We start from the raw sequence: 17,932 nt of genomic DNA on the forward strand, positions 1-17,932 counted from the left end.
AATTGCATAATGTGATTTATGCCCCTGTGATAGATGCAGGATAGGTTTTATACCTGATGCTAGTGTGATGACGCTGAGGTCATTATTGCGCCAGTAGAGACTGGTTGTGCTCTACAGTTACTTTGTGTTATGTTCTACGTTTACTATTGGTGATTTGTGCTATGTTCTAAGTGCTAATTCCTGACAGTGGTCCATGTGGCCCTGTCCCCTGTACATATAATCCCTTGTAAATTCTGCCTGTGCCTGTTGGCACATTGTAGAGTGTGTGTTTTTATCTAATGTGTTGTGTATAATACAAAGGCTATTTTTATAGAATACCTTGTGTGGAGTTTCCTTTGTGGTGGGCCTTGGGTGTTGTTGCTGGGTGCGCGCGCAAACGCTTTACACATCGCCTCAGAGATAAGCCTGACTGCTCGTGCCAAGCTACCAAGGGGGTGAGCAGGGGTTATCTTTGGCGTGTAACTTCCTTGCCCTGACTAGAGTGGTGGTTTCTGCCTGACTTTGGCGCAAGCCTTACCCAACCAGAAATCCCATTTCTAACAACGTCTAATAAGTTATTGGACTTGTTGTATATTATTTTTCAGTCCTTGTAAACTTAGTTATCTTAAAAAATGAACGGTGCTTATTAGTGCACATATCTGAAGTTCCATTGGGACAGTATGCCTTGTATAACAGGAACCTCGTAAGAGAGAATTAAAATTTCTGTTTCAGATATTTTAAATTCGGTTTAATTTTGAATCTTTATGGCCAGGTGCTCATTTTCTACCCTAATAAGGTGCCGATTACGATCCTGTAAAAAAACTTCCCCGTACGACTCGCATCCGGTCTTTTTACCGTACGAGTCGTACAAGTGCCGTACAAACTGCCAATTATGATTCGCATGGGAAAAAGTCCATACGAATCGCATTGGGAATTATTCCCCACACGTCCTCGGGTCGGAAAATGTGTCCGACACGTCCACGGACGATTTACCGTACAAATGTGAAAAGTGAAGTCCGACCGTGGAATTACGATCCATCCCGTGCGTCCGATGTTACAACCGTATGGAAAAAACACCGTCCGCACCGAACTCCCATAGCAACCATGGAAACATGTGCCCGCATACGCGCCCAACACTCCCCCCAGCCCCCGTACGTATGCGCCGTACCCCCCAGCTCCCGTACGTTCGAGTCGTACCCCCCGTGTATGTACACCCGTGTACGTGTTGTACCCCCCGTGTATGTAAACCTGTGTACGTGTCGTAACCCCCGTGTATGTACACCCGTGTATGTGTCGTACCCCCGTGTATGTACACCTGGGTACGTGTCGTACCCCCGTGTATGTACACCCGTGTATGTGTCGTACCCCCCGTGTATGTACACGGGGGGTACGGGGTGTACGGTGCGTACCCCCAGCGCTACGCACTGGGGGTACGCACCGTACATACACGGGTGGGGGTACGACTCGAACGTACACGGGTGTACATACACGGGGGGTACGACACGTACACGGGTGTACATACACGGGTGGGGGTACGACATGTACACGGGTGTACATACACGGGTGGGGGTACGACACGTACACGGGTGTACATACACGGGGGGTACGACTCGAACGTACACGGGTGTACATACACGGGGGGGTACGACACGTACACGGGTGTACATACACGGGGGTACGACACGTACACGGGTGTACATACACGGGGGTACGACACGTACACGGGTGTACATACACGGGTGGGGGCACGACACGTACACGGGTGTACATACACGGGTGGGGGTACGACACGTACACGGGTGTACATACACGGGGGGTACGACACGTACACGGGTGTACATACACGGGTGGGGGTACGACTCGAATGTACGGGGGCTGGGGGGGGTACGGCGCATACCGGGCCACCTACTCTGGTCGTTTTGCGCCGTACTACGCTTTTCCGGCACTTCTCGGGTGCCGTGAAAATATTGCCGTCCGGACTGCTGTCGGTTCGAATCGTACTTCCTGGGTCGTGAAACGCTGCCTGAAAGCGTCCCGACGTCACGGTGCAGCATTCCCGGATCACATTCGTACGTATATTTTCGTCGGTCGGTGTTTTTTACGATTCGTACGGAAATGGTGTTTCCGTGCGAATCGTAATTCCATGTTTGTAAAGTTTTACAACCGGGTACGAGTCGGACGGAGAACACGCTCCGACCGACGGTTCGTACCCGGTTTTTACCGGATCGTAATCGGCACCTAAGTGTCCATATCTCCATGCTTAATTTGAAATGGCTTCATGCACTGTAGGGCATTATCAATTGCTTTATGCTCATAATTTTACATGTTGTCTCTCTCAGAACAATTAGTCTCTATTATCATATAGAGAATTCAAATTCAAATTCGTTTGATGTCTGTGCTTTTTTGTAGGACCAAGGCTATCATACCTTGAATCTTCCACCTCTATATCTCACAAATATAGAGGCTGTTGTTAATATGGAGGTATGTCTTATGCACCCAATTTGATTAAGTCAACGTCCTGACATAATGGTTTTAACTCATAAAATGATATGTTTATTACACTTATAAGTTAATTTATTAAAATGATTTAATAATATAGTAAGAATAAGATTTAGTCGCATTTTGTCCTGGCCTGGGTATAGCCACACATCAATTGTTTTTGTACACAAAAAAATCTCGTTTTTTGGATGACACAAAATAACTCCGTACACTTCGAAAGGATTGGTCTTTATTACAATAAAAAATTCATATCAATCTTTGTTCTCTACTATAGACTTTAGAACTTTGAATATCCAATTACAGAAAGAAAAAGAGAAAAAATCTATCTCGCGTTGGATTTTATAAGCACTATTTGTGAGGTATGTGCAACCCTAGGCAATCACTGACTCTTTCACATGCCGGACACTATTGATTACTGTTGATTGTGGCACACTTTGCCTGTAGAATCATCGTAGATAAATTGTTTATAACATTGTCTGAATAATTTGTGAAAAAATTGAAATACATACATATAATAATTGTGAAAAAAACTGAATATACATATAACAATAATTGTCTATAAATGTCAGAAATGATCAGGGAAACTCTGTTAGATCCTCCTCAATTGTACTACTGATACTTTCTATTTGTTGTATGAATATATCCCTAAGTCCGTATAGATCCACGGTTTTGGCTGTACATACAAAGGTATTGAGAAAGTACTTTAGATTTCTTAGTGATAATTGTCCTTTTAATGTATTTTTAACTGTATATAACAATGTATGTCCTGTGTATATATCTTTGTAGCCTTGAAGAAGTCCCGTTGGGACGAAACGCGCCGCGTCGGCTATGAATTGTATGCTGTACTTTTAAATCAGAAAAACTTGAACAACAAAATAAAGAAAAATTCATCATCAAGACACTGAAGTTTATCGTGAATCTTTTGGGATATATTACATACCTGTTTGTTTATTGATTTTAACATATACTTCTGTCCATAACACATGAACTTGAGTTGTGTGCTGAGCTATTTTTGGTCTTTGCATTTTTTGGGTCACACCAAATACTAGGGACGCATGAAGGTCACGTCCCTGGCTCTTTGCACCACATTTTTGTTTATTCACATTATTATACTAGCTTGATTGGTGCAGGTTTTCTAGTGCCCTGATCTTCTTTCTGCTGTTTAGTACTATTGTTTCTTGTTTGCATTAGGGTTCAGTGCCCCTTTGCTGTGCCAGTGTTGTTTTAGCCTCAAATCAATATCCCAAGGGAGGAATCAATTGAAACAGAGGAGACACCTTATATCAGACTCTGAGGGATGGTGGGGAGTGGGTGTGGCAAGATGGAGGCCAATGCTTTTAACAAAGAGTAAAGGCAGCCCACTTCATGATTTAATAGGAATTATTAGCGAAACAGGTACAGTACCACTGGGGCTCAGGAGTGAGAGGGCCCCACTACATCACAGTTATGACTGTCTTACTAGAAAAAGGTACATGGGGGACCATTTTCTCTGGTAACAGCATGACCGAGGTCACCCTTAGTGCACTGAAAGGGGCAACACATGGGAGATAATTTCTGAAAGGGACACCGAGCCTGTTTTAAGACTAGAGTGATGACAAGGCATGGCGGGGGAAGGGTGAAAGAGGCACAGGATAAACTCTGCTAGTTGGAGCCACTGCTCTCTTTAGTGCACCAGATGCAGTTGCATTGGAACCCAGGAACGTGAGTGTTCATATCATCCTAATGATGGACAGCAGTGTCGTTTTGGACAGCTGCAGAATTTGTTAAATGCATTTGCTCTTTTATAAGTCTCTCACAAACCACATCCCCTCAGCTCAGTCCTCCTCCTCCCACTCGCCCAATCCTGGCCATAACGATTTTTTGGGGGAGGAAGACTTCAAAATATTTTGCTTAGGGGGTTAAGCGCAAAAATGTTTAAGAACTCTGCTTTAAGGCATAATAAATAATATAGTAAACAACATTGCTGATGGTGTTTACGACACGCACACACACACACACACACACACACACACACACTCTCTCTTTCTCACTCTCTTTCTCACTATCTCTCTCTCTTCACGTTTGAATCAAGGCAGTAGCAGATGCGGGTATCCAACTTCTAAGTGACACAATTATACTTTTTTGTGGCATAACATAATACTAATGTTTAATTAAACATGCCAAAAACAACAAAAGACCTACCTCTCTCAACAATTCTAACCATAACATCCACACTTTCCTCTGTCTGGGGCCAGAATGTGTGATATAATTGATATTTTTTCCAAAAAATTATATTTGATGCATAGTACATTCCAAACACTTTTGCCCAAAAACATCCTGGTAGCATGTTATCAATACACATCTCTGTTGGATTTCTTGTAGGTGCAGATTGGGTGCCACACTGATGACCTGAAATCTGCTTCAATCCTTAAGCGCCCTCCTTTGGTTTTCCAACGATATTTCGTAGACAAGAAAGTGCTATTGCTAGCCAGTCTATGGGGTGGCCTTTTATACATCATAGTACCGAGTGGAAGAAAGCTTGGACAAGTGCCCCTCACAGTTGAGGGTGCTGTGTTGGCTCCATTCTACAAATACGGTAAGTTTGAATGAATGCGAACCAAGGTACAAGTTATATTATTTATTTCCATAAATTTCATGGTGTGTAAGTTATTCGTAGAGTACAAGAAACATTGAACTTGTCCAGTGCTCTGTTGTGGGAATAACCACTCTGCTAATGTCAGTAACAATGGTTTTATTTGGAGCTTTGTTGATCCTCCAACTATCTGACAAAGCAGGCAGATCCAGAAGTTAACTATTCCTTTTCTGAGCCTTCCAGATATCGACCCTGAGATATTATTTAAACAATTTAGGGAACTCTACTATATGTATACACTTGGCATCAGAGTCCTTGTTTAGTTGGACTGATGTAAGTTGCTCCCATGTAGCCTGTTTTTCATTAATCTCCAAAACCCATGATAGAAGAAAACAAACTACTGTGTGGAAATGTGTGAATTATATGGTGTGGTTGTGCAACCTCACAGGGTAATACACTTACCAATCACTTAATGGATTGGTAAGTGTCTGTACAACGCCCACTTGGGCTCAATTGACTTTCACTGAGCATAATTGTTTAGAAGTGTTTGCGCTTCTGTTAAGAACTGCAATGACTAGTTTTCCATACATGTGAATCAACGGTATGGTAAGAAGGTGCATCGCATTGCCCACTTGGGCAAAAGTGTTCAAAGTACATATAACTTTATTGATGAATACAGCATTTTACTTGTCAAATGTATTTTTATTGAATCAAATGTATGCACCACATGCCACTTGGCAGTTGATATATATGAAATGCGGATATGCGTAAGTAACGCACGTTGTTGTTTTCAAAATTAATAAAGCGCTTTTGGTTAAATCTAAAAAACAGCTAAGAAATTATTTATCAACATTCCCTGTATATACCAAATGCGACAATATAATGTAAATAAATTTCTCAAAATTACGCTGAAGCCTGTATATATAAAGCCGGTATTAACTGCTCTTCAATGTCCAAATATATCAAGCAATACAAAGTATTTTCTTTATGTTAATGAATACACACATCCTGCAACCAAGGAGTGCGTGAACTCTGAAAGACATTGGGTTTTCGTTGTTGCCGTGTGTGAATAAAACATACGCTGGATCTTGAATAGAGTGCTGGCTCTGTTATTATCTACCAAGGATACTCTTAAAGTGGATGTTTGCAGTTTTTTGATGGATATATGAGGCTCGCTACCTCGCCGAGCACTTCTCACATCAAGCGGCAGGAGCAAACGTGATCTTGCTGGGTGAATATATATATATATGTATATATTCTTCCAATCTCCCCGTACTTCCTTTCGGCGAACAGAGAGAGACGGACCCAAACAGGTAAGGCAGTAAATGTTATTTATTGTCTCCCTATGCATATATATATATATATATATATATATATATATATATACTCACTGAAAAAAACCATAGGTTTTACAGACATTATAGTTAGGAATTAGCATTTAAAAAAGCTTAGAAATTCACTAAAAAAACATAGGTTTCAGGGACATTATAGTTAGTTGAACATTTGACTCATATAAAACCAGAGAAATTTGCCTGTTATAGTTAGTTGAGCTAACTATAACTTGCGCGCCCGCAATGCACTGCTGATGATGTCACATATTATATCACTCATGACATAGTCAGTGACATCACTGATGACATCACTCATGACATCTCAAATGACATCACTCATGACATCACTCATGACATCATCCAGTGAATGTGTGTTTCTATAAAATGTAAATATGTTTTATATATATATGCCAAGGTGTATTGAAGAATGAATGCATTTACAAGTGCCTAAAGGAATTATTTTGTATGTATGTGACTGACTGTATAAGTGAGTGAATGAACGTGTCTTACTGAATGCGTGGGTTAGTGACTAAACTGTGTAAAAGTCTGTATTAGGCTCTCCATTGGTGTGTAAGCAACTGCATGGGTTGCTGACTACCTACATGAGTGTCTATATAGGTTATTGATTTGTTGTCTGAGTATCTGTATGGGTCCCTGAGTGTCTGTGTGGGTGGGTGGGTGTATGAGTCTGTGCATAGATGTCTGAGTGGGTGATTCAGTGGCTGTATGGATTAAAAAGTGCATCTGGAAAGGGCTGTATGGGTGATTTAGTGTGTCTATGGGTGTGTTGGTGAGTGAATAAATGTATCAGTGGTATATCTGTGACTAACTACATATGTTTTAAGCCACTATATGTGAGTGTTGGAGTATATAAATGAGTATACGTGAGACTAAGTTATTTCAAGAGTGGGTGTATAAATAAGTATCTGCTTCTATCAGTGATTGTATAAGATAGTAAATATGTGTTAGTATCTGTATAAATAAGTGATGTGGTATGTCTAAAAATAACGAAGTTGGTGTGTAAAACTGTATACATGATTAAATGGGTATGTGATTCATTCTTTGCATTACTGACTAGGCGTGTGAGTAACTCTATGGATGAGTGGCAGCATGTGACTGCATGTAGGAGTGCATATTATAGTCCTCTATTGATGAGTAACTACATGTATAAGTGGATGTGTGTGTTGACCTAGGAAATAGTGAGTGCTATGTAGTAAATGGCATTCTTCTGTGTATGGTTTCAAAAATAGTAGTCAGCATTTTAGAATGGGTGTATCAAAGTGAGAGCATCAGTATGTGCATCAGATTGTCACGTGGATGATGTCATGAGTGATGTCATCAGTGATGTCATTTGAGATGTCATCAGTGATGTCATCAGTGATGTCACTGACTATGTCATGAGTGATGTAATATGTGGCATCATCAGCAGTGCATTGCGGACGCGCGAGTTATAGTTAGCTCAACTAAATATAACAGGCAAATTTCTCTGGTTTTATAGTCAAATGTTCAACTAACTATAACGTCCCTGAAACCTGTGTTTTTTTTAGTGAATTTCTAAGTTTTTTTAAATGCTAATTCCTAATTATAACGTCTGTAAAACCTATTGTTTTTTCAGTGAATTTCGAAGGTTTTTTTAAATGTTAATTTCATATTTTAATGTTTATAAAACCTATATTTTTCTATTATATTTTTTTATATTTTGGAACTCTATTATAATTCTTGTTTTTAACTTTAAAAATCATGTAATGTTTTATATCTTCCCCCCAAAATATGTATATATTTTTTTGGGGGGGGAGAAAACTGCACTCCCATACCGGTAGAGTACCAAGCTCCATCACCACACGAATCCTAGCCGCCATATTGCTAAACTCGTAAATGATGCGCATTTCGCATCCGACGAGTTTGTGGCACCGCGTCCCGTGTAACATCATATATGCATGAAGTCACCCCAGGTACTACTTTGGTATCCGACGGGTACACAGTACCGAGCCACGCGTTACGTCATGTACGTAGGGGTCGTGCCTCCTGCGCGTTGCATATTTGACGAGTACACGCTGCCAGGCCCTGTGTTATGTCACAGACGTATACTATTGCGCCAGGTACACCATTCCCCCTTTTTTTTTGTCTCAAAAGTATATCTAAATAACTTTAAACAGTATATGAGAGCACGCGAAAATCTAAATTATTTTAAACATTTGTATATTTCTAACTGTAATAAACTTATACTATGATAAATATATTTTGTCAAAATCGCGTCGGGTGCGGCCTCCTTGCGCGCTCGGTGCGCGATTGCCATGTGACTTTAAAAAAAAAGCATTTGATTGGTTCATAACATTTCCCATTGTAACAGTCGTACAACTCCACCCATTTTACTCATTCTCTCTACAGCGTTTCATGAAAGACACCTCTTCTGCTTAGAAAGCTTTTTTGAAAAGTGTTTTCCTGTATACACATATCTTATACTACACACAATATGCAATGATCATCTTGATCAATATTCATGCTCTGTACAGTGGCTTTCCACGTGTAATTGCTATGCATCTCAAACGTTCCATCAAAAAACAAATATGTGTTACACAATGCCCCTGGTGTGTGTGTGTCTGCACATTATTGTGCTGCCTTTCGGCCTGGGTATAGCTGGCTCTAAGGAGCATCATCAGCCACGGGCAGACTGCACATCCTAGATCACATGCCATCTCATTAACAATAGTTTTCGCCCTCCCGACACATGCTACACTAATCTAAATTGCACACAAACTATAAAAGAAACACATATAAGTACACTTCCTGGCCAGGCAGGAACTGAACAACGCCCAAGTCCCCGGAATAATTATTCACACCCCTACGCTGGCCTGGCGTACGCAAGCCCAGCCCACTTTGCGTACGTATAAATAGGATAACCACGACGCCACACGTCCCTCTTCTTCCACACTACCTCAAATGATTTGCCGCATACACCTCGCATTTCACAATGTGCAATAAAAAAAAGAAATGGATCCATGAGGTGTACTCCATCCTGGCAGTCAACACGGGCTCTAAATTGTGAGTCCTACTGCTCGTCGTCTACGAATGGGATCCATGAGGTGTACACTCTCCTGCAATCAACACTCCATCTGAATTGTGAGCACTGCTGCCCGTAGTGTTTGCTCACACAACAATGACAGCAGGTAAGCAGAGTGGCCTGGGTGCGCAGGGCCTCCAATTGAGTGCGCTGCGGCGAGAGGGGTGGGGTGTATCAGCCTAGCTGCGCAGGTCCGAACAAACGATATTGCCATGCGTTATGATGTGATCTTTGACCTCATTCAGTCACCTCTCTGTCTCATTTTAAAGACCTGCTGGACTGTACTGTAGGCCTGAGCCAGCGGGCAGCGCTGCCCTACAGACACCTCTTCAGCGCGATGCTGCGGGAGGGATAGGATGCATCAGCCAGACTGTGCATGTGCGAATAAGCGTTTATTGCCATGTGTTATGATGTGATCTTTGACCTCATTCTGTCACATCTCTGTCTCATTTTAAAGACCTGCTATACCATAAGGTAGGCCTGAACCTACGGGCAGCGCTGCCCTACAGACACCTGTTGAGGGCGGTTCTGCGGGAGGGGTGGGGTGCATCACCCTGAGTGCACACGTGCAAAAAAGGGATGTTGCCGTGCATAATGATGTGATCTCTGACCTCATTCAGTCACATCGGTCTAATTTTAAGGACCTGCTGGACCGTACTGTAGGCCTGAGCCAGCGGGCAGCGCTACCCTACAGACACGTGGCGTTGGCTTTTAGGTCACTGTAGTGAGCTCCTTACTAAGTGTACATGCACACAGGCTCCCGCCACTGCATTACATGCGCACATTATGCTTCTAGCATGCGCTCTGTTCCTTTGTATGTGAACGTTGGCATAACATATTATTATTTAACCTTGTGTATTCTCATGCACTCCAACTCCTCTTTGAACCACGATTACCACTAACAGTTGGTAGATCATACTTCAAAAACGAAGGATGCACTCAACTCCTATTTTCTATCAAGCTTGAAATAAACCTTCATTTACCTCCAGACGTTTCCACCATTAAATTATTTCTCCCTTTTCAGACATTCCATTGATTGCCACAAGTAGGGCGGAGCGGGAGCTGACCCCGCAATGATGCCCTGGCATTCTGACACCTTCCATCGTGGTATCAAGACACCGTCCCCAACTGGAGAGACCTGGTCTATCGTACAAACATACCCCGGACTAGGATCATGCACCAACACGTCGTGGGACACACCAGTGGTGGCAGGTTAGCAGTGAAGCCTCAGTGTGCAAGACCTACAATTGAGCACAGTGCAGGGGAAGGGGTTGGGGTGCAGCACTCTGGGTGCACAGGTGCATGCAAGCGATTTTCCCGTAGTTAATAATGTAGGACTATATTATCAAACAACGGCGATAACATTATCACCACTTTAGCGACAGGAACCTGCCGCTAAAGCAACGATAAGGTGTTGATAATATGCCCTTGTAAATTCCCATAGAAGTCCAGGTTCACTCCAGAACCTGGGCTTCTAAGGGAATTCACAAGGGCATATTATCAACCCCTTATCGCCGTTTTAGCAGCAGTTTCCTGCCGCTAAGGCGGCAATAATGTTATCGCCTTTCCTTCATAATATGGCCCATAATCTCTGGCCTCGTGTATTTCAATTTAAGGACTTGCTGAACCACACTCTTTCTCGCAGACCCCAGCGTCCCAGACAAACGGGTGACGGAGGGTAAACATTAAGGGCTGGGTGCAATAGGCCGACGCTCTGTCTCCTCCTCCCTCTCTTCTTTTGACTCTCCCTCCCCTTCTCCCTTCCACCCACTGCCCCTCCCTTCCATTCTCACTATGGTCCTTTCAATCTGACTACTTTTCTTTACCTCTTCCACATAGCACACATATTTATATTTCATTTTTGTCTTGCAGGTTTCCTACTCTGCTTCCACTGGAGTCCAACCCACTTTTTTTTATTATACTGATCTATTTAAGTTACATTTCTATTTATTTCTGTTTTAATAAAGGTTACTTATTTTTTCAAATAAATAACTGAGTGTATAGGTCTTCTATTTTCTGACTACACTTGTCTATTGTTTATTGTGAAAATCATCTGTTTATAGGAGATTTTAAGGACAACATTATTTAATATAAGAGTGCACCTACCAAACATAATCTAACTGACTATTAGACAAATGAAGCCTGGGTAATTGTACAACTGCAAGAGTTCTATGAGTGTATCACTTTATAACACCATAAGTACTGCCCGTGTGATTACAGAACAAATAAGGTACTGCCTAGGACCACCGAGGCTTCAGGGACTGCCGAGGCCCACCCTGCATTTTTAAATAAAGACCCGGAGTGTGGTGATACCCGGACTTCAGTTGGCCTCGAACCCCCCGAACAATTAGTAAACAATACCTGGGAAGGTGGCGCTCCCCTAGGCTGCAAAACGTCTCTGTGCCCTTCCGCGCCTAATTTACATAAGACATTAAGATCCCCAGTCCTACAGAGACCTCACAATATAATAATTGGATTGGCCACGGAACATTACCCACCCACCAGGGGCCTCATTTAAAAGAACGGGTGAGACCCCGCTTTTTTTTTTTTTCTTTTCTCTCCATTTTTACCATCCGCATCCCTTCTATTATAGTGATACGAGGTTTTCCTCCTCTCGCTTCAAGTAGTCGAAAAAGTATTTGCTATCACAGGGTGGATGCCATGCACCACCCTCTAATAGCAAACACAAATGTCCAGCGAATGCACACCCGGGGACATTGTATGAGCTGTGCCTGAGAGGTCGCCCTCCCGACTACCATGATGCATTTGTTAGTATAAACGCATACTAACACTACTTACACACGTGTAGTACAGCGACCAGAATGGAGTGAAGAAGCAGAGGAAGCGCAAAATCTAAAAATATAAATCCTACCAGAAGTCGGATGACATAGTTCAATGAGCCGACGACCCTGGCATGAGTAGAAACAGCTACACAAACAAAACGGGTCTTCAGCACAACACAAACAATTTTGAAATATTGCTGAGTGGTGCCTTCTTTTTGCCTTCTCCCACTCATCGCCAAATGTATGTAGTGAACAGGCAGACAGCAGTGAATCCAAGAAGTAGATTTATTTCAAGAAAACAAGACATCTGAAACAACCACCAACAGGAGCAGACAGAAAAGCAACCGTCTAATCCAGCACCGTGTACAAACTCCGCAAGGTTCCCCTCATGACAGCCCTACATTCTAACATTACATACTGAGGGCCATATTATCAAGGAACGGCGTTAAAATTATCACCGTTTTAGCTGCAGGAAACTGCCGCTAAAACGGCGCTAATGGGCTTGATAATATGCCGTAGAGAATTCCAATAGAAGCCCATGTTCTCGTGTTAACATGGGCTTCTATTGGAATTCTCTACAGCATATTATCAAGCCCATTATCGCCGTTTTAGCGGCAGTTTCAGCGGCGATAATTTTAACGCCGTTCCTTGAAAATATGCCCCTTAGATTCTAGTAGAATTACATACTAATATTCTACTATGACTTACAATGGAATACTACACAGAGCACATGTCAGTCAGTCAGTCAACAATAGCTTTATTCGGTTAAAAGTTAAAACCATCAAAGCATACAACAAAATTTCATTAGCAAATAGTTACAATCAAAATAATCTACAAAATCTGTGCAGACAAAAACACAATTAACAATATTTCATAAATACTAAATGAAACAAATAATTGGCGAACAATCACATTAAAAAGTATGTCAGCCCAGGAAATATAAAATTGTTACATTTTCAAAAAAGAAGAGCAAAACTAATAAAAAAGACCACAATCTCCAACTATCAGACAAACTTAAAAATGGGGGAAGGAACCACAAGACTACATTCGATTTCTACATCTAATAGCCCCAGTAAGATAGATGGCTACTCCGAAACATACCAATGGAGAACCTAGCATTTGTAGATAGACCAATGCGGGCCTCACTTGCTCAAACTGGCAGTTCTTAAAAATAGGTAAATTTAGTTTAGTTTAGTTTAAAGGAGTTTGTAGAGCGCTTGGTAACACCTCCCGGTGTGTCCCCGCGCTATGGAGAAAGAATGCAGCAGTAGAGGAAAAAAAAGAGGAAGGAACCAATTCACACAGCAAAGAGGCAAGTATGAATTTCTTACGCTGTAAAATATAAAATTTACAAAAGAAAACCATATGTAGCGTATTTTGTTCTGAGGTATTATCACAAGGACAGGGCCCCAAGGTGCCCTCCTTAAAAAAACCCTTCAGGTGAGCTAAAAGCCAAGGAAGCATGCCATGTTTAAACCTTGACAACAAAAACAGATGGAATGGATTGTTTATATAGGTCAAGTATGGCTGAATCTCGCTGCCAATACTTAACATGACAAAACTCCTAACAGACGGCTTGCCCACTTCCCCGCCTTCCCTCAGCAACCTTGCCCTACACATGAACTGGGACTTAAAGGCTTTTATTTCTAGTTTGCTCATCACACATGGTTTATTGAATAAGTCAAAGTAGCCAAGTATCTCCAAATTAGATTTAATATATCGCAGCCAAGGGATGCACATGGCTTTGTCAAGGGCCAGACAGTCTTGAATAATAAGCTGATTTAGGTTTGGTGGATGCTGAGCCCAAACTCTTAACCAGCCTAATAATGGGGCAACAGAAATCTGGTCAATTAAATAACCTGCCCCCAAATCTTCATGGATATTAAAAATTGGAGCTGATACAGGTAGTGACAGCAATTTCCGGAAAAGGGCGTTTTCTACTGTTTGAATCTCTACCGAAGCCTTATAACCCCAGACCTCACTGCCATATAGGGCCATAGGCACGCACTTGGTGTTATATATCTTCATATTCACGGGCAGGGGTTTACAACCCAACCGTTTTGCAAAGCCCAACAGGGCTCCTGTTGCCCTAGCAAGAGTATTCTTTTTCTGGGCACGTTGCATGACCCAGGATCTCCTGTCATCAAAGATGATCCCCAAATATGGAAAGGTCTGCACTTTAATAAGCTCCTGCCCATTACAGAAGAATGTAACCTTTTTGGCCCCCCCCACAACCAATTGTCATGGAGTGTGACTTTTTAAAATGTATTACTAAATCCAAAGAAACCATAAAATCATTAAATCCATTTAAAAGGGCTTGTAGGCCTCTCGCAGTTCTTGCCAACAAAACCGTGTCATCCGCATACAGTAATGCGGGGATCAATTTTTGTACCTGCTCTTGGTATATCTTTACAAGATGAAGACAAGACATCCCCCAGGTTATTAATATAAAGCGAGAAAAGCAAGGGAGCAAGAATACACCCTTGTCTTACCCCTCGCTTCACCTACCAAGCTTCTGATAGATTCCCGGCCTCACTGTAACGGACGGCAGCAGTAGTATCCTCATGCATAAGTGCCAAAAAGGCAATCAGTACAGGGTCAAGCCCCAAACACTACCAGGGAAGCCCATAATTTTTGACGATTTACAAGGTCAAAGGCAGTAGACAAGTCCATAAACGCTAATTGTAGGACCCCCTGCTTGGCGACCGTGTACTTCCCAATTATAAGATGTAGATTGAGGCATTGACCCACAGTGCTCCTTCCTTTTCTAAACCCATATTGTAGGTCCGAGATAATGGAGTTGTCCTCCAGCCAAGTTGTTAATCTAGCAAGAACAACTTTGCCCATTATCTTCATAGCGGAATCCAAAAGAGAAATAGGCCGATAACATGCTGGATCCTCTCTTGAGCCTTTTTTAAATAATGGCACTATCACAGCTTTACCCCAAGAACGGGGAGCACCCGCCTTCGATACGGCATTAAAAACACAAGTTAAAAGCTTCGCCCAATACCTTGAATATGCCTTATAAAAGTCTGCGGGAACACCATCTGGACCAGGTGCTTTACCCTTTGCCATAAACTCGATGGCGTCCTGAAGTTCGACCTCATTAAAAACAAGATTCGATGCCAGATTAATATCCCCATAATTTACTGGATTATGGTCTGGAATTTCAGAATAAAGACCACTAAAATGAGCCACCCATTTATCTGGAGGAATAAGGCAGTCATTGTTTGTGTTCTCCAATTCATTAAAAAGTGGACTGTTAATTACTTTCCAGAATTGGGTACTACTTTTTAAAACACTAGCGTCTGACAATTCCTCCCACGCCATATTTTTTAGTTGAATTTTCCGTGCCTTTATTGCTTTTTTATAGGATCTTCTTGCCTCCACAATCCTACTGGCATCTTTCCCACTATCCTTTAATGCCAGTAAGAGAGCGGAATGCGCACTACAACATGCCTGGTCAAACCAGTTTTTAAGCTTCTTAGGTCTTGGTTTCCCGTCGAGGGTTAAGTTATCCACTACCTGTTTTGTTATTCTATCGAAGGCACCAAGAATATCCACTGGATTAGACTCTATTGCCAAGCATTTATTTAAATCCACCAAATTACTATGATACAAATTCTCAAGGAAATCAATCGGGGTAATGACGTCCCATCTCAGACGTCTTCCCTGTTTAATAGGGACTAAGTTTAAATTAGAGATGGCAGACTGAGGATTTGACCTAGTCACAGCGTTAATATTGATTTCCATAGACAGAGGATTATGATCACTTGAAGCATTTGGAGTAACACGAAAAAAAACTATCAGGTCCTTCAAAAGACAGGAAATAAAAATATAGTCAATAATGCTGTTATGGCCCTGACCAGTAAATGTGGGAACAGGAGATAAAGAATCCTGCGTCGGAACAAATAAATGAAAGGCAGATACAATACTCTCTAGGAACATCCCACCCTTAGAATGATCAAAGTGGGCTTCCTCCTGAGGGCAATAGACGTAAGGTGTAACATTATTTGCATCAAACTCATCCAAAAAAGTGGACAATGCTTTTAGGTGCTCCAATTCATCCAACCTGGTGAATGAGTTATAAAAATTCACAGCTAGCAATGTCGGGAGATTGGCACCTACTAATTTGACCGCCAATATATTAGGTCAACTAGTCACTACAAGTTCTGTACTATACAGTAACTTGAGTCTAAATAATAACAAAAGACCGCCCGAGGTCTCCCCGACGAGGAAGACACAGCATATTTATTAAAGGACTGATACCCATCCAAGTAATAAGGGTCTTTAGCCTCCCACGTCTCTTGCAAAGCAATTATATGAAAAGTAGACAGAAAAGACTTCCAACTTATATCACCTCTTTTCGATCTCAGCCCTGCAATGTTCCATGACAAGGTCATGATCTTATTTATTGATGAGGTTACCCCCCCCAACCCCCTGTCTTGTAACACAACGTTCTCTGAATCTAATGGATGTGGAAAGGATTCCATGGTCTCATTAATTACGGGGACCCTAACAGTCGCATGACTAAATATACCAAAGGGAACCATTTCACTCTCTTCTACTTGGGTAATCTCAGTTGTTATCTGATTAATACCATCACCATGAGTTGCCATTTGAGATAAGGAACTATCACCAGAACCATAGAGATCGGTATTACAATCAGCAGTCGTCACAATCCCATCTTCTTCGGCGGACGACCGACTAGGCTCATTACAAGGGGCCTGGATATAAGCTGCACTGAGTCAGTCATTAACATCCAGAGAGCTGAGGACCTCATATCTATTGCTAAGAGCCAATGTCCTATTCACAGGAACAAAGTGAGAAATATGACCACTATTTCTTGTCAACCTCTGAGTGTAAGGTGGATAAAAGAACCCCAGAGGGAGGACATTGACATAGTCCTGTTGTAATCTGGATGTCCCTGCCTGTCTAAAGATGTTAGCTACCAAGTCGGGAGAACTAAAGCTCACAACAACACAGTCACCCTTCAGTGTCTTATTGGACTTCCCAACCCAGGGAACCCTTCTAACCATCTTAAAACACTCAAAAAGGTGACTCCCCAAAACTGTCTTTCCTGCTAAAAAGTGGAGGGCTTTTTTCCTTAAAGAAGACCAATTCTCTTCCTTCCCATCACTAGATGTCGGAACATTTGCCAGGATGACAGTATACGGGCAGGCCTCCGGTGGCAAATGCAAAGGGCGGACTTACTCTCCCTGTCGTATCCCCAGGTCTCAAATTAGCACCACCAGAAGAGCCTACAAACACTGGAGGTAGATTAATGGGACCTACAGCAGTGGTTATCATAGACTCAGCTAAGTCGGAGACTCTGGATACTACTCCACTTAAGGGGGGCCTCTCCAATGGATTGCGGTTTGGCAATAATGTCTCTTGGCAAGCCATGTGCCGCTCAATCAAAGTGAGTCTATCATCAATTTTATTAAGTCTATTCATAACTGGCAACAAAGTTGCTTTTAGGCGCTCATCCATAAGCTGTAGTAGGTTAACCAATTTAATTCCAGTGGCATTTGTGGACCTCTGTTCGATATTTACATCCAGCCCATGGGACCTATCAGCCAGGGCCTGGGAAACCACAGTACATTCCTGGGAGACTAACCCATGAACAGGCTCTAAGTTCCTGGGTTGTTTAGCTAGTTGGCGACTTCCCTTAGGGACTTTAATCGCTTTTCTTTTACCCTTAGTT

At 42.2% G+C, this 17,932-nt stretch overlaps 1 protein-coding gene across 2 annotated transcripts in view; it reads left to right on the plus strand.

The window, feature by feature from the left end:
- Nucleotides 1–17,932, plus strand: part of LOC146825654 (TRPM8 channel-associated factor homolog) — a 402,285-nt gene that overhangs the window by 195,901 nt on the left and 188,452 nt on the right. For both annotated transcript variants that reach the window (XM_085607651.1, XM_085607652.1), the window contains exon 5: nucleotides 4,840–5,053. In XM_085607651.1, the coding sequence (XP_085463777.1) occupies nucleotides 4,840–5,053 (214 nt within the window). The remainder of the gene's footprint in view (nucleotides 1–4,839; nucleotides 5,054–17,932) is intronic.

Source organism: Triturus cristatus, chromosome 5_2, assembly GCF_964204655.1.
Source record: "Triturus cristatus chromosome 5_2, aTriCri1.1, whole genome shotgun sequence".
Taxonomy (NCBI): domain Eukaryota; kingdom Metazoa; phylum Chordata; class Amphibia; order Caudata; family Salamandridae; genus Triturus; species Triturus cristatus.